This window comes from Atractosteus spatula, chromosome 13 (genome assembly GCF_055471065.1).
Source record: "Atractosteus spatula isolate fAtrSpa1 chromosome 13, fAtrSpa1.hap1, whole genome shotgun sequence".
Lineage (NCBI taxonomy): Eukaryota > Metazoa > Chordata > Actinopteri > Semionotiformes > Lepisosteidae > Atractosteus > Atractosteus spatula.
Genome location: NC_142718.1, coordinates 8,015,492 through 8,038,836, shown reverse-complemented (window position 1 = coordinate 8,038,836; position 23,345 = coordinate 8,015,492). Strand labels below are relative to the sequence as shown.

Here is a 23,345-nt window from a genome sequence, read left to right as displayed (position 1 = left end):
TGGGTCAGGTTGTGGATACCTAAAATGTTTCTTCCCATCTGTAGATCTGTAAGACTGTCGTGAAAGCTATAGAGATTGTATTGAGTTTGCTATGTTGATGTGTTTTGCACAGGCTGTGCACATACATCCTGAGAGTGGAGCGCTGGCTGCTGGAGACAGCACTCACTGTATAATCACTCTTCATGCCTCTGGTAGCCCCAGCTTCTACCTCCTGGACCTCATCTGTCAGGTATGAGAAGTCTGTGACGTATAAGACACTATGTGATGCTAGATACTTAGAATCAATACATACTTGCTGATATTTCACCTGGTGGAAATGTATCTGAATGTGATCTGAATCTGAAAGGACTAAGAAACATAAATACAAAATACAGTAAAAAACAAAAATTGTAAGAAAAGCAAATACATTAATAGCCTCCACCGAAATGATTGTAAAGATGTTGTGTTTCACTGAGACACGTAGCAAATTGTATAAAAACCAAAAAAGAAATATACAGGATGTTAAGAACATTTTAACATTATGGATTGTGATACACGAAAAATGCATGAATTTATCATTAACATAATACATAATTAATGACATAATTAATTTAATTTGGCTCACTTATTACTGCAACATATTCAGCGATAATTTTCATCGACATGACAAATGCTGATGTTGATTAACTGTGAAACTCGGACACTAGTAACGTTTGTCCAAAATCCAAAGCAACACAGGCCATACCTCTGCAACACATGCTTCGTACCAGTTTGCAGAATTCTGTGCCATTGTGTCATGCTACCCAAATGCTGAGGTCCTGGATTGTGACCAATGTACTATTGTGTAGTCAGGTTACCCTCAACCATTTCTTATGACCTGGTATTTCTAATACAGTGGAACTGGGAGTCTGAAAGCAGTCTCAAAGATGGTGATGTATCAATTTTGGAAAGGTTTTGTGATTCACTGTCTTCCAGATTGTGGCCTATTGTTAACAGATTGTGTCTAAAACATCTTAATTAGAAATGGCTGGCTGTGAGCACCTACTGTACGACAGCAAGCTTAGTCGAGCTTCCGAAATGAACATGCTTTTCTCTAGAAGATAGTGGCATATTGATTTGTACCGGTGCTCTTCCTTCTTAATTTTCACCAGGCATGACATTCGATAAATTGAATTACTTCATCATTTACTTCTGTGCCCAATCATCTCTCTCACTTATGAGGTGATTTAATGTTTATGCAATAACGACACTTGAGCATGTCACAGTCACGAATGATTAATTAAAATAGCAGGAAAACCCTTTAATCAACATCTAATATGAGAAAGGTAAGGTCTCAACATTTGTGAGGGTTCGGTGCAGAGAACTGTCATGAATAGCCAAATTTACACATATTGATGTCCATTACAGTCTATAGTATGTAAGGTTAAAAGACATAAGTAAACCTCCCTTAATGATAATTTAAGTACTAATACATTGACTTTATGTTGATTTACATAAGATTGATTGACTAAAAAAAAGAACAGTAATCACAAACTTATAGTAGTCAGTTAAGATAAACAGCATGAATCCCTCCTCTGTGTCCAGCCTTTATTTTCTCTCTCTTCTCCATGATATGTATGCCCCACTGTAATGAAAAGGGCAATAAAACTGTCAGTAAGCCTGTAAAGTCGTCTCCAGCCTCTCTCACCCACGCCACGCACACAGACCCTGGACATCTTTAAACTACTGTATGCTAAACTTCTGAAGTGTCTTAATGACAGTTCATCGTGTCCTCCATTTTATATTGAAGTGCTGAATATAATGTGTTTCTGATGAATCGGCACAGGATCCTTGCAAGTGAAATCTGCTTCCTTCTCATGAGAGACAAACGCTTAATTTGTAGGATTAAAGTTAACTAGTTAGGAACATTATCGCAGAAAACATGTTTCACGGCTTAATACCCCTCAAGTCACGTCTGACAATGTTAATGTCGCTGTACTTACTGTAAGAGCTGGCATTGTGCCCAGACGTTGCCCAGAACAGCAAGCCCCTGCTATAGCTTAGCCCAGCCTATGGGTGCTGCCTTTAGGTGACCACAGAAGGGGCCCTGGCGCAGTATCGCCAAGACCTACAGCAGTGGGAGCTGGAGAAGGAGAGGCAGAAGAATGAGTTCACCCTGACTGACAGAGCCAACCGGCCACAGGCAGACGATCAGACCAAGGTATTTTCCATCGGCTCTTCTCTTTGGCCTTATAGCTTCACTGACTGGTAATATTGACCATTCTTATTTATGAAGGTGTGGTTTAACTATCTGAGTAACAGCTATAAAGGACCTGGTACAACTGGGAGGAAAGTCTGTCATAGGTAACTAGAGGGTGTCAAAATAGTTATACAGTATGTGCATTTATGTTACAGTGAGAAAGTTAAACCAGTGATTTCACAGAATCTCTAATTACCTGTTTATGTGAATGTATATACAGTATATATGGCATCCCATCTTTACTTTCAAAGGCACATCATCCAATTTGGTTTAATACAAAAAGCTGTAATTTTGGTCTTGCACAAATTAATTCAGTTGGAAGTTCATATCAATCACTAACGCAGCACTGTCAGCATAATGTTTGTCTAGGAGGAACAAGTAATAGGTTTATGTGTGCTGACGCAGCTACCTACGTGAACCACTATAGTTTGTGTATGTGTATCAAAATATTCTAATGAAGGCTGAGGTCACGGCACTGATGATGTTTATTTGGCACGTCGGAAATATTTTGTGAACATAGTAAAGTAAGTAGGACACTGTATGTTTTAAATTCAGTGTCGCCCCATGTGGCTTTTAAGGAATGGCTTTTCTTTCCTCAAATGAAGTCTTGAAAAGAAAGTGCTTACCAAAGCTCAGTATAAGTGTGCTCATACAATGCAATGTCTTGCATGACTTTTCCCCCATCATTCTCATATTAAGCTTTTTTGCCTTTCTTTCCATTTTGCTTCATCATAGGGATCTAAAAGGTCTGGACAGCAAATGGACACTTGCGTCCGAAAATATAAGGTAATATCCTGTTGATATTATGTCCGTGTTTGTGTCTTGAGGGACAAGTCCTTCAAATTTACAATAAAACTGGAGAATAAAAAATCAGGTAAATAAGGCTAGCTGGTCGATGTGCGCAATGTTGTGAATTTAGTAAATAACTTTATTAGGAAACTGGAGTGAGATCCTGGAATTGGTTATGAAGTCAGATTTCTCCTGAAGTATGGTTGTTAGCCGAACTCCCGGCAAAATTGACAAATCTCGAGTTCAGCACAAAATTGTGAACTTGTGAACTTTGTGAAATGTTCCAATGTGATCTGCATGCAGAGTTAACAAGCAATGAGTATTTGTCAGCAAAACAATCTTGAAATTTGAAGTAATATTTCTATTGGGTTAAAAGAGACGTTACCACAAGCCTGCTTGTTTACAATGTCATGGGCCCCCGTCCCCAATACTAACAGCAGTGCAGTTATAGCAATATCAATTATTGTCCTGGCATTTGGCATTTGTAAAATAATTTGTCAAGGAAAAGGGTATGAAACATTAAATCTCAGTGCCATCAAAATATACATATCTTAGTTTCTTTTTTCAGTGAGCTGAAGTTTGGAGAAAAGGTGGCTCACATTACACCCAAGAAGCAATCTATCTTATAATAATATAATAACATCACTTTATTAACCCTTTACAATTTCTTGCATTAGGAATTTGTCTTTTCACATACCCCAGCTTGCTCTCCATGAGACACACAGACAAGGAGAGAAGCTGGGGGTCAGAGCACAAGGTCTGCCATTGTACGGCACCCCTGGAGCAGTTGGGGTTAAGGGCCTTGCTCAGGATTAGTAGGATTCCTCTGCCGGCTGCGGGATTTGAACCAGCAGCCTTCCAGGCACAGGGACAGATCCTTAGCCACAGAGCCACCACTCTGCCTCAGTCTTCTTCGTCACCTTCAGATAACAATGGCTACGAGCAAAACTGGAGTGTGAGCAACACCTTTTGGGAGAAAGCCTTTTCAGAAACTGTGAAATGCATGAATTAATAATGACTAATTAATGACTCCTTTCTCCTTGCCACTGGACTGTTCACACACTAGCAGCAGACTCTCTGGGTGACTGTTTATGGCTGCTCCCAGACCACTCTGTGAATTACAAACTTTGGGCTTTTCTCTCCGTCCACACAGACCCTCCCCCCGATCCGGAGCCGCGCGGAGCCGGGAAACGGCGTGGGGCTCAGCCGATCGGAGCGCAGGGCGCAGAGGGAGGCGGGCCGGCTGTGGCGGAGACCCGAGGCTCCCCGACCCTTCCTTCTCCACCTGGGGGTGACGGCTTGTTCCCACTCTCTGCAGGAGTTCCAGAGCAGCTTCCCCTCTCGGCTGCACACGCACTACATTCACAGGTCAGGGAGAGGGGTGAACGGTGCAGCGCCAGCGATTGTAAGACCCTTTGATTGAGCGCCCTACCAAATAATTAGAGAGCACCCCTTTAAACCAGACAGATCCCCATCACTGGTGATTACAGCTGCCAAATAACACAGCATCAATTTTGCTCGATTTCGGTATGCGTGGAGATAAGAGTGTGCAGTAGCTGAAAAAAATGTATGAGAGACAGAGAGCAGGTTAGAAGCTTTTTGCCACCGACAGTAAATTCTGTTTCCCGTTCGTGGTCCTTTTAGTTCCTATAAGCTATCGAAGCTTTCTAAATTAACACATTAGCCAGGTTTGCTGTTGTCTTCTGCGGTGCAGCAGAGGAACATGCATGAGGAAAATACCAGGTACTACATTACGGTCCTCAGAAAGTATAAGACATACCGTATGCCAGGCCATTCCCTTTACTTAAGACAGGTCACATTCCATTCTCCAATATTCAGTGTCTACAGTATATATGTTGTAACTGAGGCAGGATGGTGGTGCACCGTTAGCATTGCTACCTTGCAGCACTGATGCCCTGGGTTCAAGTCCTGGAGTGCTGTCTGCTTGGAGATGATGTGTGTTCTCCCAGTGTTTGCATGGGTTTCCTCCAACTGTTCCTGTTTCCTGCCACAGTTCAAAGACATTCTGGTACATTAATTGGCTTCTGCGAAAACTGGCCGTGGAGTGTGTCTATACAACTGGAAACACTGTGTATGTGCAACTAAGGCTTCTTTAAAGGGTTGTGGGAATCTGGAAGACAGCTATTCAAACATGCTGTTGAAGCTAGATAATAAGATCCTCAATTATTCACCTCAGTGTGCTCCTGAGAGGCATTCAGCTGTAGAGACAGGTGTAATTTCTGATCATTATCTATGGTTGGAGTTGTTCTCAGAGTGAAGATCTGGTGAGCCCCTGGCTGGACCAGACCACTGGTGGGCTTCACTGTAACCACAGGACAGTCCTTTGTGTCCAGATTGAAAATGATGGGCAGCTCCCCAGTATTCTGGAACAGAACGGATCTGTAGGACTCTTGGTTCAGGGCTGGGAACACCTGAAAAAGTGGGAAAAACATGTTACTAACATTTCAAGATGGAGCTTTTTTACTACTGTCTTTTATTACATCCGCATGGAATCAATAACCTCAGAAATTCCAAGGCCAGAGTCAAAGCTTTGAAACCACCCCACAGGCATTTGCATTTGATGTATATTTGTGTTATGAGAACATTGTTTTTGTTTATGATCTCTATCCACTTGTGGCTAAAAAGTAGAAATATATTTCAAGTAACAGACAAAAATGTTACTTTTAAATATTCAGTTAATACTGTTGGCATGACAGGAACATGACATGACTGGAACAGGGACAAGGACAGTTCAGAAATGGCCACATTTACATATAATGTTATATTTCATTCTACAATGTCCTTATCAAATAAAATAATTAATAGGCCATATTAAATTGGCCCTGGTGTGAGGTGTGAGTGAGTCTTTCTGTGTCTGTGTCTGTGTCTGTGTCTGCCCTGTGATGGACTGACGTTCTGTCCAGGGTGTACCCTGCCTTGCGCCCCTTGCTTTCCAGGATAGGCCCTGGCTCCTTCACGAACCTCTAATTTAAAAAGAGTAGTTAGAAAATGGATGGATGGATGTTGCAGCATATAGACTAAGGTTGTATACAATACGAAATGAATGCAGATAAAGCACAAATGATATGATCTAATTATTTTAGCTGCTGCATATATACAGTACATACATAATGATTTGGCATTTCCTAAACACTTACTTTAAAATGGGACCCCTAGTTTCTCTTGGGAGAAAAGGAGGTTAGGTTACTCTTGAGGCTGATTAGGTTGAGAATGTCTTCATTGATATTCTCCTTGCAGGCTGATGAAGCCCAAGCTGGTTCCTTCTCCTTCAATACAGACTGAAAGGGCAGACCCCAGAGCGGGTCTGTCTGTCTGCAGCGGGCCGGAAAAGGAAATTGTCACCTGCGTCTTGACCTCATTGATCAGGTAACATAGTCTTCCGCAAACTGGCTAAGGACTTGTGAGACACATAATCTCAGGTTTCTTAGTATCATTGTCACGATTGTAGTCCCTCCCCCTTAAGGGCGCTCCGGCTCTTTCACTTTGGACCTGATTTTGTGCACCTGCCCCCTGTTCCAGCCTCCCTCCAGCCCACCTTAAAAGCCAAGACGCTCACTCTGTTCCGGGCTCTGCATTGGTTCCTGCACCAGGCGAGTCCGGGATCTGAGCGTCTGGTCCTGTTCCCCCTTTTTCCCCCCGACCCTCCACCGGATCCGGCTCCAGTTTTTAATCCTGTTTGTCCTCGTCTCGGATGGACCGCCCGGCTTTGGACTTTTTGCCTTCCTCTTGGATTTCCCATTGGACTCTGATCTGGATTGTTTGCCCCGGACTCACCCCTCCAGAACACCTGCGCACTATGGACACGCCCCCTGTTTTCATTCCCAACTCCTGCATGCTTTTTCCCTGTGTTTTCCTCACTCATCCCCGGATTGTGTTGTCTGCACAGGGTCCCGAAAGAACGCTTCTTTACAATCATACGTGATCAGTAGACAGTGTAGGACGTGCAGTTACCCCATTGGACCGACTGGAGTCCAATGTGGTACCATAGTGCACTATTCCCAAGCCCTGTCCTGGGGTGTCACTGTGTCCAATGGGGTTCACTCTAACTGAGCTCTTAAATCACCGTACATAACTTATATCACTGTATCAGTAAACTGTTGATTGGTTTAGTTATTTAAATGTTTCTTGGTCCTTGATTTCAAAATGAATCATTTCAAAAAACCTTAAATGGTCCAAAGACATTATACAGACCTTTATGCACTCTTGCAGTCTTGTTTGTAAGTTTGTTCCCTTCATTCTATTTCAACAGCTTTTAATAGTTGACCGATTTATGGTGAATGTATCAAACATTTCCACCCTAAGTGTTATTTTTTTCTCCTCTGGAGGTCCAGTTGATTCAATTTCTTTGTGTTCCATGATGCTAACATGATGCACTCGTGGTTTCTAATAACATAAGGACGTTAAAAAGGTAGCGAACCAGAGACGTTAATTTAGCCTCTAGTAACAGACAAATAAGTTCTGGATCCCGAGATGAAGTTTAAACAACTGAGTTTATTGCATGCAAGGAACAATAAGACCGAAGTATTGCCCGAAATATAGGTACAAAACTTCTAGTTTATATAGCAAATTTCACCCGCTCCTGAGGCAAATTGTTACCATTGTAATGGGGGGCCCCCTATGTTTGGACATTCCTAACACCTTGAACACTTTTAATGGTTGGTTTTATCTTTCCTTAGTTGGGGGGGGGGGGGGGGGGTCTTTATCTTGCACTTGGAATTTCATATCAATTAACTCCCATCCCAGCCATAACTCAAAGGCTCCTAAGCATAGTCTGTCTTGTGTTACAAGAAGTCTTTGTGCAGAAAGAAATCAGTTAACCCCCTTTTCACGTCTTATATCTTATCGAGCTCAACTCATGTGGTTGCTTGAACATTCCTCGTTTTAAAATCTGCACCTACCTAACTGCATATCCTATGTCCTTTTCCTTTTTTTTGTGCTTCCCCACAGTGTCTAGAAAATGAATGCGAAGCATCAGCACAGACACTGAAGTCTGGGAACCCCCCCCGATCGAATCGTTTTTTGTAACTCACTGCAACGTGCACGTAATAATCGAGATGTTTATTGACTTGTCTCTTTTGGGGATTGCAAGGAGCCTACTGGATGATCCCCAGTTCCAACAGTCCCTGACGGACAGCCTGGCCGAGCCAGTTCCCTATTTCTGCCAGCTGAGCAGCCCCCGAACTCCTACACTGGCACCGCAGCAGGAGGGGCCTGACCAGAGGGGCCGCTCTTTAAATTCTTCCCCAGTGCCCCGGGATACCCTCAGGGACGATCTGCCCAGTGCAGTGACAGCAGAGCCTCAGCCCGGTGAGGCAGATTACCAGGATATCAAACAGCAGGAGCACCAGCTGGAGATGCAGGAGGCAATCAAGAGGTAAGGACCTCAAAGAAGACAAATAAAAAGCCATTTCTTCTGTCCTGTTCCTGACGTGACTTGTACCTGGAGTCCTATAGCTTCATTTTGAGACTATTGCCACTAGGATGTAACTATTACAAAAATGCTCTGTTCGTTTTCCGAACCTTTATTCACTATTTAAGAATGGCAACTTGAAACTGCTGCCACTACAGTTACAACCTGTACCTGCGGCCATCTTGCTGTGACGTACTCTTATAATCAGGATGTAAGGGCGGAGCGGTGGCTCTGTGGCTAAGGATCTGCCCCTGTGACTGGAAGGTTGCCGGTTCAAATCCTGCGGCCGGCAGAGGAATCCTACTCCGTTGGGCCCCTGAGCAAGGCCCTTGACCCTAACTGCTCCAGGGGTGCCGTACAATGGCAGACCCTGCGCTCTGACCCCAGGCTCTCTCCCTATCTGTGTGTCTGTGTCTCCATGGAGAAAAGCTGGGGTATGCGAAAAGATGAATTCCTAATGCAAGAAATTGTATAGGGCTAATAAAGAAATATTATTATTATATTATTACATAATTAAGAGGATATCTTTTTTCAATTTCAAAATCCTCTAAAATGTGGGTCTAAAATTAGGAGTTTATAATTTTGGAAAAGCAGACTATGCAGGAATGAAGAAGAGCTTTAAAGTAGTGAATTGGAAACAGAGGGGCGCAGAGTCGGTAGAAGAAGGATGGTTAATAATATAATAAAGGCTCAAACTGAATTCAGTCCTTTAACAATTCAGCTGAAGGTCTGATCTCCTAGGTGGCACTCATGAAAAGTCAGCAAAAGTGGTTAAAAAGAATGCTTTTTGGGTTTCCTTGTCTTCAGGCTCCCAGAGTTCTGTGATCTGGCTGAGGAGATTCTCGTGAACACACTTCAGAACATTCTAATTGAGGCTTGTGTGGGAGAGGTGCTTCTGACAGCAAGGCCGCGGGTCATAGCGCTGCCCCCATCCACATCGAGGTAAGCGTTTCCCGGGCCTCGTGCGAAAAAAGGAGTAAATGTTGGTCATGGGCAGCACGGTGACACAGTGGTTAGGATTGCTGCCTCACAGCGCTCGGGCTCTGGGTTCAATTCTGGACCTGGGGTGCTGTCTGTGTGGAGTTTGTATGTTCTCATGGGTCTCATATGCTAAAATCAGCCGAATGTCTTTCATACTTCCTCCAAATATGTATATAGTCAGGCTTCATAAAAGTGCTTAAGACTCAATATCATGGCCAGCAGCCATATCACCCTGCAACTCACAACTGGCAACCCACTGAAGCCCAGCAGGTGTGAGCCTGATCAGTACCTGGATGAGAGACCTCCTGGGAAAAACTAAGGCTGCTGCTGGAAGAGGTGTTAGTGGGGCCAGTAGTGGGCGCTCACCCCGCGGTCCATGTGGGTCCTAATGCCCCAGTATAGTGAGTGGGACACTATACTGTAAACAGGCGCCGTCCTTCAGATGAGACGTAAAACCGAGGTCCTGACTCTCTGTGGTCATCAAAAATCCCAGGGCGTTTCTCGAAAAGAGTAGGGGTGTAACCCCGGCGTCCTGGCCAAATTTCCCATTGGCCCTTACCAATCATGGCCTCGTAATAATCCCCATCTATGAACTGGCTTCATCACTCTGCTCTCCTCCCCACTGATAGCACTATGGCTGCCGTCGCATCATCCAGGTGGATGCTGCACATTGGTGGTGGTGGAGGGGAGTCCCCATTACCTGTAAAGCGCTTTGAGTGGAGTGTCCAGAGAAACGCTATATAAGTGTAACCAATAACTTATATTATTATTATCCTTTTTGTTTGAAATGTAGGAGGTCATCACAGGGCAGTTCTTCCAAAAGGTCATCTCGGTCCCAGGCACTCAGCGCAGTGACGTCGGGAGAGAGAGGAGGGGGATGGAAGGCCCAGAGTCTGGAGAGACCGGCGGCAGCAGAGCCTGTGGTCTGAGCCCCCGCGTACCACCCTGCTACTGACTGGAGTCACATTCTCGAGTGCACGCTGTAGACCTGAAGCTGAGGCATCACCTTAACGTGTCTTTCCGACACACTTTTATTTTATTAAATAAAACACAGAAATCAATCAATCCTGGAAAACTGTGCATTCTTGCTGAGCATAGGTGCAGTGATTTGTATTGAATATTTAATTACTGCCTAGAGATTTTATTTTACCTTAAAAAAAGGGAACTCTGTATCCAAATAACACAACATCAAAATAATTAGCGTAGAAAAACACCAACTATTTCCTTCCTCTTCAGACTAAATGCAACTATTTAATCAAAGACACACGACGGATTATTAAATAAATCTTTTCTTAACACTCTGTCAGAAAAGTGTACAGTTCGAGAGGCTGGTCAAGCATTATTCTTTATGTGTACGCATTTTAAAAATAAAACTTAACAATTCAACTTTTAGAACCTGATTTGTATTGTGCGATTCATTTGCGTTATTTCTACAGGTCATTCCAACAATTCTATCAATTCGGAGTTATTCGCTTTATTACAGTAGGCTGTCGCTACATTCATGTGTACGGAGTGCTGTGAAAGTAAACCTCGTGCATTTTCTGGAGATACGATTTGTCTTCTGAGAGTGTTTTCCGATTAAGGTTTGTGGATCATGACCGTTCGCAGCAGCTGGGTCTTTACATCTTTGACAACGACCCTGTTTTTCCGAAGATTGATCTCCTCTAGCCACTACAGTACAGTATATCCCTGCTCCTTCAATATCCCCGCTATCCTCCGAGAGTCACCAGTGCAGGGGCCCCTCACAGTATCAGAACTAATGTTTAATAAGTGACACCCAAATGCGACCGAACACACGCAAGACTCAGGTTCCTCTCACTTTATATATACGCCTTGATGTTTCAGTTTCAGCTTGCTATAATTATATTGATCTCTCAGAACCCTACGTGTGTTAGTACATTTGGTGTACTAATGACGACACTTTTCTTCAAAATGAGAGTATGAGACGTACTGTAGGCCTATTCTATTGTGAGAAATCGAGAATATTCTTGTACAGAGAGGACGGCAAGATTGTGCCGGTGGGTATTAACGTAAGTTACGGAGCGGCGTACAAACCACGGGAGGATATAGATCAGTTCACTGCTTTTCGTACCCTTTATCTACTCTCTAAAGATTAAATTGAATTCAGAGAAGAAGTATTCAAAGGACAATATTTAGACGCGTTATACTAATAATGTTTTAAAATAATCACATTTATCATTATTATTAGTTGAGATTTATTAAATCTCGGGCGACTCCAGGTTTACTAACAGCAACCAATGTTGACATCACCCTGATGATGTCATAATACCTGCCCGCTAGTTATTTCTACCCATTAAAGCGTCAAAGCTCATTAACTGCAAGAACACAATGCCGTGTTGTGGATGTTTTTCTTGGTGCTTCCGGAAGGTGAGTTTTCGATTTTTGGATAATTTAATGATTATGCCATTCTTATTATGAATCTCAGAAAACACTAATGACACTTTTTAAATCTCGCACGCGTGTTGAATACAAATACATTTCTGTTATGTTGATATACGAAACTGAAAAACTGGATTTCATATTATTGATGTAACTGACACATACTGTATACTGGTTCAAAGACTGCACTTAAAAACTTTTCAGATATACAGTATATTCCTACTGCTAAAAAGTGTTCATGCTGTTTGAAATAATACTTCTTATTAATGCTGGGTATTTTTATGGATAATGTTGAAATGTATTCGAATATTAAAGAAGTGGCCTACATACAGTGCAAGATCTCTCAGACTAACAATGTTTACTGGCCATGGTTAACTGCTGTATATCATAATGTCATGCAAGAGGCAAACTGCAGATTAGGGGTGTATGTGAAAATATTCTAATAGCCTTGAAACACTCGACATTTGCTGTCAGTGGTTCTAAATATACATGAATTTCAGATCACTACACAATATTGTTTTTAAATGTCGGGCGACTCCAGGGTTACCCACAGCAACCAATGTTGACATCACCCTGATGATGTCATAATACCTGCCTGCTAGTTATTTCTGCCCATTAAAGCATCAAAGCTCATTAACTGCAAGAACACAATGCCGTGTTGTGGATGTTTTTCTTGGTGCTTTCGAAAGGTCTGTTTTCAGTTTTTCGACTTTGATCTAATTATTATATACTTCTTTTTATGAGTCAGAACACACAAATGATACGTTTTAATCTCGTATGGAGACTAAAATTGAATAACAGTGTGTTTGAAATCTACTTTTCTGTTACATTGCTATATGAAACTGAAAAACTGTGGATTTCTTTTTATTGTAGTGACTGAAATATACTGTTTCAAGGACTGCACTTATAAAAATTTCAGATATATGCCATGTGTTTCCTACTCATAAATAATTGTTGTTCATTCTGTTTGAAGTATCACTTCTTGTTAACGCTGGGTATTTGTATGGTTAATGTTGAAATGTATTAGAATATTAAAATAATGACCTACATACAGTGCAAGATTTCTCAGACTTATGATGTTTAGTGGCCATGGTAAACTGCTGTATATCATGCAAGAGATTAGAGGTGTCAGGAATAAATTACTGTTGGAACTTATAGCCCAGTACTGTCAACAAATCCAGGGTAGGGGGAGGAAGATGATGCCCGAGCCTTCCTCTGCAGCTCTCTGTAGAGCTCCTCTCTGCTCTCTGAGTCCTCTGAGTATGAAGGGTCAACACAAAGTGGAGAGTGCACTGCAGTGGGTAAGAGGAGGGTTATTCTGACTGAGGTGTGTTCATGGTCTTTTCAGACTCGACCCCAGAAAGCCTGTGAGGGGAGCAAAACACCACACAGGAAGAAAGGCAGAGGGGCTGTAAGGTCAGGGAAGGTGGAGCCAGTGTCCACAGCTGGGACCCCAGACAGCACTGGGGACCCTGGGGCCCAGCAGAAGGGACAGCTGGACACACGACCTTACAGCCAGGGAGAGGAGGTCTCCTGTGTGGTCCAGACTGAGCTCCCCCAACACAGGTACTGAGCAGCTCACAGATAACAGCTCCATGATCTCAGTGGGAATGGAGTCAAACCCCTCTACTTACTGAAGCCAATTGTCAAGATTTATTCAAGAGTCAATTAATCACTGTTGCAAGATCATGTCATCAGTCCTAACTGTATCACCAACCATTGTCATAGTCTATAAGATTTATATTTGTTGTTATATTACAGCCAAGTCCAACTGTAATGTGAACGTTTAGCTGACTGCAACCGTATATTTCTTGCTGTCCTTGCAAAGAAAAGTGGGTTTTATTATCAATGACCCTCATCATCTTACCTGAAGTGCTTTATTCTAGACTTTCTATCTCCTGTAAGTGATGATGGGAAGAGCATCATTCCCAGATCATCTTCCCCTGCCCTTTACTGACCCCAGTGTCTCCACTCTGTTCTCAAACAGCCCCAGCAGTGCCCAGCAGTCTTCTCCTGACAGAGGAGGAGCTGCTGATGGGTGTCAGGTCCAGGAGAAGACCAGCCCCAGGACCTCTTCTCCTGGTCTGGCTGACACAGAGCTTTATGGGTCAGACACTCTCGCAGCTCACAACAGGCATGTCTTCTACTATTATTCTCCTCTCTATAAGAACAATCATAGGTATAAATAAATGCTGCATAATAGATGCAAAGACCTTAAAATCTTAAGTCATAGCTCCTGGAGGAATTCAGTAAACTTGAAAATAATCTCCATTTCCAGCTAAACTATGTTTTATGCACTTGAGGTTTTAAAATATTTGATATGTTGAGAAAGGTAATTAATGCCCTTCTCCTCATGCAGTATCAGTGTGTGAGACTGATCGTCACAGCCTGATCTCTAACTGCTGTGTTTCCTGTGTTGTGTCAGTAGCAGGAGTGCTGACAGGGCGCCCCCAGGTGGTGAGCAGCAGCACACTGCGAAGAAGAGCAGCTCTGGTCTAGGTCTGTATGTGCTGTCCTTCTGTCTGCACACTGTGCAGCCCAGCAGTATGTGTGAAGAATGTCTTTCATGGCACATAAATCATACAGCACCATTCGAATGTCATTTTGCGACACCAGAAATAAATTCTTCTTCAGGTTCCACAATTTCTGTTTTGCTTTCTTTTTTTTAGAAGGGGGCAGAGACCAGCAGCCCTCTTCCTCACTGGACAGGTACAAAATGTTCGTTTCAACCAAAAGAGCTGACTGAGCTCTTGGTGCCGGACTCATGAGAAAGTCAGAATGTCTCAGTTATTCCTTTCCAGTCATTGTAAGAAATAATCATTCATGATGTCAGTTTACACTGTGAGCTGTTTCCTGGTCACTGTGAACACATGCTGTTCCTTTCCAGCTCCAGTGTCGTGTGCTGCTCTCCCCCCTCGGATGAGACAGCGCCTCCTCTCAGCGTCAGAAGGCCCTTCAGGGAGACCACCCAGCTCCTAGGGTAAGGACCCACCCGTTCAGATAGTTCCAGCTGCGGATTCACACACTCATCACAAGAAGCCATGACCAGCGTTGCTTCTCTCCTGAGTGCCTTGATTTTTATAAGTGAGCTTACTTCCACCAGCAAGCAATGGCCGATAAAAGTAATAACATCTTGCAGAACTGCAACGAGGGACATTTAGTGAAGAATATATTCAGAAATCTAGCTTGATTGACTGACATCTTCTTCCTGATTTAGCTGGGATCACATTTTTTAATATCTACTATTCATAACCGACAATATTTCAAACTGTGAGAATCATACTTTAATAATATGAGGAACACATGACAGGAAGTGCCCAGATGCTTTGCAGTCTGTGCTGCAGCAGGGAGTGAAGGAACAGGGCAGCTCCAGGTCCCCTTAGCCTGTCCCAGGGCTTCCTCAGTTGACCCTGTCCTTCTGTCCACAGGTTCCCCAACCTGGGAAACAGCTGCTATATGAATGCAACCCTACAGTGTCTCTCAGGCTTACCGTCCTTCTCCAGGGACATCCTGAGGGAGGGGCACAGCTGGGACACGATGCCCCAGACTCGGCCGCTCAGGTACTGGAGCCCAGGGCAGGAGGAAGCAGCTTAAAGAGACCAAGACGGACTGGAGAACAAAATAAACTTGCGAGGTCACACAAGTCCTCCTGACCGTGAAAATTATAACTTCCAGTGGAAAACAAAGATGTAAATTGAACCTGTTGTTTAGATCATGTGTCTTAGTTTTCCTTCTGTTCGCCAATACTGACATGTGCTCCTCTAGTCCACTGACTTGCCTCTGTTCTGCTGTGTTGAGGAGTATCCAGACTGCCCTGTTCTCTTCCTTGCAGGTTGTTTGCTCACCTGCTTGCAGGGAGGAACCAGAGCAGCCTGAGTCAGAAGGAGGAGCAGCTGAGATGCATTAAAACAGTCATCTCAGCTGCTCATGAGGAGTTCAGTGGAGACAGGCAACAAGTGAGAGCTGCAAAATTAAGACATTTATCACTCTGTCACATATATTAGACATTGAAACATACCTGAAGAATCCACAGAATGTATTCCACTACTAAAACCTCAAAAAATATCCACAGAATTAAAGTGATCTAAATGCTTCCTGATTCTAGTTTCAGGCAAGGCTTTGAAGAAAACACAGTGCTCTACTGGGCAGTGTTGTTGTGCAGCTGGTGGCTCCAGTGTGCTCTGGATTCAGCTCACTTCCAACAGACATGCTGGCCAGATTAAGCAGTCTCTGTAATTTGCCCGTGTGGGAAATTCGTCTCCCAAACCCCTTTTACACTGTTAGGCTTCACCAGAATTGGATCCTGTAGTGGAGGGCTGGCACACACAGTTGATGAACACACGACAGGAAAGAACTCTGTCTGCTCAGGTAGGCTGTAGGTCTCCTTCACAGCAGAGCTGGTGTCTCCTTAACACAGAGCTCTCTCACTGCAGGATGCTCATGAGTTCCTGAGCCACTGCCTGTCTCAGCTGAAGGAGGAGGGACAGGGGCTGAATCTGGCCTGGGCCCGACGGCTGCTCAGTGCCCAGGGCGCCCAGCCAGAGGGGGGTGAAATGCCTCCATTTCACACCTGTCCTGTGGTGGCAAATTTTGAGTTTCAGCTCCAGCATCAACACACCTGCAGGAGGTCAGTTTCTCAGGAAAAGAGCTACAAGTCAGTCTTAGTAACTAGAGTTGATTTTGGCCTTGAAAGGAAATTGGCAGTGTTGGGAGTAATGGGTGGTCACATGTCTGCCTCTCTGTTCTCTGAAAGCTGTGGAACTCAAGCCACCAGGACAGAGGTGTTTCACCACCTGTCTCTGGACCTCCTCCCGCTGGGCTCCATCCAGGACTGCCTGGACCTCTACTTCAAGGTCAGTCTCGACGCTCGACGGGACGAACACGGGGCTTTTTAACATGTGCCTCATGAGACAGGCATCATGGTCTAGGGGCAGGATCAGAGGAGAACATGGGTTTTGCATCGGAGAGAGAAGAAATGATTGATTCAGCATTTTTGTTGCATTTTTATCCTACATCCTGATTTCTGCAAAGATTTAATTTTTTTTCTTTAATCTAAACTTAATGATACTGTTGATGCTATATGGATATACAGGGTGTACAGTTATTTCTTTATATGTTTTTTTCAAGTTTGGCTGGTGTCATATCCTGATTGTATCACTGAAATTCTAGCCTTCTTTGTTTTCTCCATGTTGAATTCCCAGCTTCTAAAGCTACAGTATCATGTGAATCAGTTCTAATCCGAGCTTCAACATGTTATTCAGTCTGAACATAAGTGGGTCTCTCGAAATTGTGACCTCGACTAGGTTGTCTCAGTTGATCACAGACAATGTCTCTTCCTTCCCCCAGGATGCAGAGATCGAGCGGAGGTGTCAGAGCTGCTCAGGACAACTGGCCTCTGTCACCTCAAGCTTCAGCACACTGCCCAGGTAGGTCTGCGTGCAGCTCACAAGCCCACACCAGTGTCAGAGAAGTTACTGTGTAACTGTTTCACTCTGCACTGACTGTACTTTATGTGCAGCAGCATGGAAGCCAGTTTCCCATTACAGCACACTAGGCTCATAGGAAATGACAGCTGAGACTCTCTAGTGGTCATTCTGGACTGAAAGAATGTGAATAAAGAGTAAATTGCTGCACTGTTGCATTCATGAGAATGTCTCATATAACTGGAGTGAATTGTGCTTCTTCCCTGATATTCCCACTGTTCCCCTTCCTCTTCCTCTGCTGAGCAGAGTGCTGATCCTGCACTTGAAGAGGTTCAGGTACGACACCACGCTGCAGTACAACAACAAGCTGGAGGAGCCAGTGGTCATCCCCAGCGGCTTGACCACTCAAGCCCACTGCAGCGTTGGTGTCCAACCACCCCATACTCTGGACTGGACAGCTGAGCCCACAGTGTGAGTCCCTCTTCGGCCCAGAATCACTCACAGTGTCACACTGTCTGCAGCACAGAGCAGCTGTGTCAGTGGAGTGTAAAATCCAGCTCTAACATATTATGAGACACTAAAGGGTGTAGCAGAATAACACAATTCTTGCACAGTTTCTTCCACTGCATGCTCACACTTCAACAGTCTGTACTGTAATCTTTTAGTTTAGATGCTATTTAAAAAATTGTATTTGTGCTCCAAGCACAAAGAACTGCTCTGTATTGCACTGTATAATCCAGTACATAAACTCCAGGCTGGGGAGAAAGCACCTGACTTGTCGGTCTGCTCGAGAGCAGAGCTCACACTCTCAATGCTGTCTCTACAGGTTGTTAGAGGGGCTCAGTGAAGAAGAGCTCCTGGCTGCAGCCCTGCAGATGAGTTTGCAGGAGAGCCTGCAGTCAGGACCTTCCACAGCCCCTCAGGACAAGCTGGGAGAATCACCAGGTAACCCCCCATTCACCTCTGGCCCACATCACCTTCACAGTACTGACACCTTCACACATATCCGAAAACACCCACAGCAACAGATGAGCAGAATCTCATTCCTGTCAGATCACATTCTTCCTAATCCTCAAGTCCTTTTCTCAGTCCTAAACTGATCATCAGATCATTTGTTCCTTTCTCTGATGAGTGGCCGTGCAGTGATCTGCTTCCTAACACAAACTTGTGATCAGTTCACTCCACTTGGAATTGCAAACTCCTGAATTACCTGTCATTACTTCAGATCTACAGTACGTGGCGCATTCCAAGAGGATTATCCTCAGAAAATCTCTTTCATTTCTTATTAAGGACAATAATGTGTCCTCTTAAGATGTCCAGACCCATGAAATGATAAAATCTTAAAATAGTTCATGTGCTTCAAGTTTTCTGACATGGTCATCATAGCCTTATATATTTCTTAAGTTGCACTTTCAGAGACATGTGTGTTCACACTTTTTATTTCTGGTTTCCTGAATGTCCTTGAAAACAGAGAAGCAGAGCCCAGTGGAGCCTCACTGTGAGACAGAGGCAGTAGCTCAGCACAGACAGCAGCTGGTGAGGAAGGGGAGGGAGAGAGATAGAGGCAGCAGGGAGAACATGAGGGCAGACTCAGACAGAAGCTCAGAGAGAGTGACAAGAGTTTGTGTTGGAGTCAGTGAGAGATGGGGTCTTTGAAAGAGAACAGAGAGCTGAGTGAGAGTTTAGGTTTATGAAGAGAAGAAAAGAGGATTGAAGAGATTGTAGAATGCAGCCCAAGTGAGGCAGTGGTGAAATGTCACTCACCCTACTTCCTGTGTTTGTTTCAGAACGGGGAACCATCAACAAACTATCAGCTCGTCGGTGTCCTCAGCCATGTTGGGAGAACTTCCACCTCTGGTAAGACAAATTCAAAAACCCGACCTGTTATCACAGCGTTTATGAGCAGTGCAGTTATCTGAGGAGCTTCCTGCTGTTGTGCAAACAAGAACATCAGACAGAGATGTCAGGGACACAATATCGGTGAGGACAGTGTGGTCCTGCAATGACCCATCCTTGCACAATGTATAGGGAGCTCAGTGTCTTCAGGGACCCTGGATGTGGTGACAGACACAGTTCTGACCTGTTAAGGTTGTGGCTCAGGTCAGACAGAATGGGAACCAGGAGAACAAGGGGGAACAGGAGGAAGGAGCAGTGAGCCAGACGAATCCATGGGTGGTTTTTGTGAACAAAAGACTCTGTGCTTCCCAACTACATGCTACACATTTTAGATCATACGGGAAAACATATGTTTTTAAATCTTTACAAATGTTACAAACACAACAGAACAACCACTCCAGCTAAATACAGTATATAAAACAATGCAATTTTCTGCCTGTAGAGTCAATGAAAAGTCCCCTGGTGGTTTGTCACTGTGATGTGTAATAATGTCTCACTGATGAGAGAAGCCTCATCTCTCTGTGTCTCTGCAGGTCATTACATTAGCAATGTCTTTAACATCTCGGAGCAGACATGGCTCCAATTTAATGACCAGAGGGTGAGGAGGACCGACGAGCGGTCTGTGCTGAAGGCTGGAGGGAGGAATGCATATATCCTCTTCTACACGCACAGGTACACACTGATTGGTTTTACAAGCAGATTCGTTGCTCTAACTAAATGTTTATGACTTGTTAGTGTAGGATCGGTACTGAACTGTGACAGGCAGCCGGTGTCAGTCATGGCCTAAGAGGAGCCAGCTGTGGGTTGTTGTCCTGACACCTGACATCTGAGCTCCTCCTATTTAAATGCACTGTGTCTCGTCAACAGGTGTGTGAGGTGAAGAGGAGGGAGATCCACACCTGCGACTGGGACTGGGACTGGGACTGGGACTGAAACTGAGAGTGAGACTGTGACTGGGACTGGGACTGGGACTAATAAAAGTGCACTGAAGTGCCTGTTTGCTCTTTAACCCAAACTTTGTGCCGTTCGTTTTTTATCCAACCAGTAAAATTAACGTATGCAAATATCAGAATTAACTTTTGTATTACTTTTACTGCAATGAACATTATTCCCATTGTTTAGATCACATCATCACATCTATAACTTCTGAAGTGAATATTATTCTCACCTATTAGATGATATCTGTAATATGTCAATTATGGAATTCCCAATGCTCACCCAGTATCCAGTATTCAGAGAATAACATTTTGTTACCTTTAATTTCATAGTGTTTAATTGTTGATGAATATTTTAAATTCTCAGACCATGAATGTGACAGTCTTTCCTTGCTTAAGTCACAATTCTAGATTCCATCAGTCTCACTGGATTAATCAACATTCATATTTGCCAGCAGCTACTATATATCACTCTGCAACTCACAAGTGGCAGCCCACTGAATCTCAGCAGTTCTGAGATTCCCAGATCTCCTGGGAAAGCTAAGGTTGCTGCTGGAAGAGGTGTTAGTGTGGCCAGTAGGGGGTGTTCACCCTGTGGTCCCAATGCCCCTGTATAATGGGAACACTATAGTATATATAGAGAGAGACACTAATAATCCCCATCTCTGAACTGGCTTCATCACTCTGTTCTCCTCCCCACTGATAGCTGGTGTATGGTGAGAGTACTGGTGCACTGTGGCTGCTGTCACATCATCCAGGTGGGACTGCACACTGGTGGTGGAGGGGAGTCCCCATTACCTGTAAAGCGCTTTGAGTGGAGTCTCCAGAAAAGTAATATATAAGTGGAGGGATTATTATTCTTATTCTTTTGAAGGTGAACCCTGAAGGAGAAGATTCCCATTACATCTTGAATTTAAAAGTGTCTTCCCAATAGTTTGTGCACAAGGTCTGACTTTGTTCCACCTGTGAGCATGGGAAAGGTGGGTAGAAACTCAGTTGACTTGTTGTGGGTGTAGCTCCAACTACTGAATATATACACTGTATATTGATATTCAGGCTTATCAAGGAAAATCCAATCCAATTAAAAAAATAAAATAAAGATTTCATGAGGAATTTAGTGCTGGTGCCTGATTTGATAGCAACATCAGGCGTGTAGAAAATAGTAGCAGATTTAATGTCAACTCTTCATACACCATACTGTATGAAGTCCCAGATGCTCTCATATGGGACCTTATATCGTATCATATTTATATCATCATAAATAGGGAGACTTTAATGTCTCTGCCTACTTTTTCTTCACATTGCAATCGTAGAGGTACTTGTTGTACCTGGGCATTCAAAAAGTATCAGAGGACAACTGAGTTTTCACAAAGACAATCCATTGTATGGAAGAGTCTGTGTGTTAATGAGACGTAAAACCGAGGTCCTGACTCTCTGTGGTCGTTAAAAATCCCAGGGCGTTTCTCGAAAAGAGTAGGGGTGTAACCCCGGCGTCCTGGCCAAATTTCCCATTGGCCCTTACCAATCATGGCCTCCTAATAATCCCCATCTATGAATTGGCTTCATCACTCTGTTCTCCTCCACACTGATAGCTGGTGTGTGGTGAGTGTTCTGGCACACTATGGCTGCCGTCGCATCATCCATCATCCAGAACTCTGCCCAGGACAAAAGCCATTATTTTACTTCTGAATTTGTACGGGTGGAGGAGATTAATTGCACAGTTGATTCTTCGTGGTTTTCTCTTGCTATGATTGGGGTTTTTTTCCGATGTAATGTAGCGACGGGGGATTGATAAACTGGGGCTGACTGAGCGGAGGGACGGACCTGTGAGTTGTAATCGCACATTTTTGTGTGTGTTGTGAACTTGATTTGGGAGGGTGTGTGGGATGAGTGCTGAGAAAGACGGGAAACGGTAAGGTCTTAAGTTTTATTTTTTTCCTGGTCTGAGTATTAAAACGGGTGATTCGGACACTAATAGTGAGTTTCTGAACGTCCATTCCTCCCAGCTCGGTTTCTCTATATTTTATGGTCCCTTTGTTTTAATTCATTTCCTGTATTCTTTTTTTCCTTCGGTTTCGTGCACAGAGAAGCTTGGAAAACTTGAGTTTTAATGCTTGTTGTTGGAAGATTTCTATACGAGTTAAATTATATTTTATTTACGGTGATTACCTTTTCTAAGAGTGTGACTTTGTGGTTCTTGGAGTTATTGTGCGACCAACCACCTAATGTGGTTATTTGTGCCTTTTTCGTATTTGAATATAATAAATGTCAAAATAAGGCATGTTGGTGTCTTTCCTGACCCGGCAGAATGAAGGAACCGAGTATAAATAGGAGGTTCTCTTACTTTTATTGAGTGTGGAGTAGTCGCATTGCATATATATGTTATTTAAAATATATAAAGGGAAATGGTGGGAGATAAAAGTTATATTTAACGAAAAATATTTGATTGGTTTATTTTGTGGACTGGTTTTCCTTAGTTTTCGTCTTTCCCTCCCTGCCTCTCCTACTTTACAGGTTTGGTAAGTTAAGTGTTTATGGTAGGAAAATGTTTATAATATTCAGATTATTTATATTTTTAGAAAATAAGGCTGTCTTGTGGAAGCAATTCTTTCGAAGAAATGCTAAAGAAAAATGTACAAATGCAACAGAAGTGCAATTATTTGAAGAAAATATTGAACACTGTCTTGCCGTTGTTCTGGGTTCAGAAAGCCACGCTGCGTCATCCTGATAAAACATAGTAAACGAAAATTAAACAAACCAGCACCATACGCTAGCGCTATAAATATATATATAGAGAGAGAGTACAGCACTCAGGGCTGTATTTGAGCTTCTAGAGGGGTTCAGCTGATTTTTGTGTGCTCCAGGAGAAACGGAATCCACTAAATTTGACAAAATCAGCGTGAACTTGGCTCAGCCCTGTGTACGGTACGTCGAAGTACAGCATAGTGTTGGCCTTTTTCATAGCAACTGTACGTCAGCAGAATTTAAATATGCATAAATCGAGCCATAACGTTTATGAGTAGTGTAGTGGTAGCTATTCCTGAACATTTACATTTGCGCAGACCTCGGTTCTGCAATTAAAGGCCAAGTTATTCCAACGAGGAGCTGTGACGTACAGTAGCCAGGCGCCCGCAGTCGTTTGCGTGCGGTTCCCGGCGCAGAGGCGATGCGAAATTGTGCCTTTCTGAGCCAGAGATAATTTCGCTCCATCGCTTCCACGACAGTCGGGAATTGGCTAATCCCATCTGCACTGGTGAGTTACTGAACGGCGA

At 43.6% G+C, this 23,345-nt stretch overlaps 1 protein-coding gene across 1 annotated transcript in view; it reads left to right on the top strand.

Annotated features, from left to right (window-relative positions):
- The window catches only part of cfap65 (cilia and flagella associated protein 65), a 47,650-nt gene extending 36,840 nt beyond the window's left edge, over nucleotides 1–10,810 (top strand). The window contains exons 25-32 of the mRNA XM_088930989.1: nucleotides 113–229; nucleotides 2,048–2,179; nucleotides 2,954–3,004; nucleotides 4,161–4,375; nucleotides 6,266–6,394; nucleotides 8,118–8,402; nucleotides 9,246–9,380; nucleotides 10,213–10,810. Coding sequence (XP_088787115.1) covers nucleotides 113–229; nucleotides 2,048–2,179; nucleotides 2,954–3,004; nucleotides 4,161–4,375; nucleotides 6,266–6,394; nucleotides 8,118–8,402; nucleotides 9,246–9,380; nucleotides 10,213–10,348 — 1,200 coding nt within the window. The 3' untranslated portion in view covers nucleotides 10,349–10,810. The remainder of the gene's footprint in view (nucleotides 1–112; nucleotides 230–2,047; nucleotides 2,180–2,953; nucleotides 3,005–4,160; nucleotides 4,376–6,265; nucleotides 6,395–8,117; nucleotides 8,403–9,245; nucleotides 9,381–10,212) is intronic.
- The last annotated feature ends 12,535 nt before the right edge of the window (nucleotides 10,811–23,345 follow it).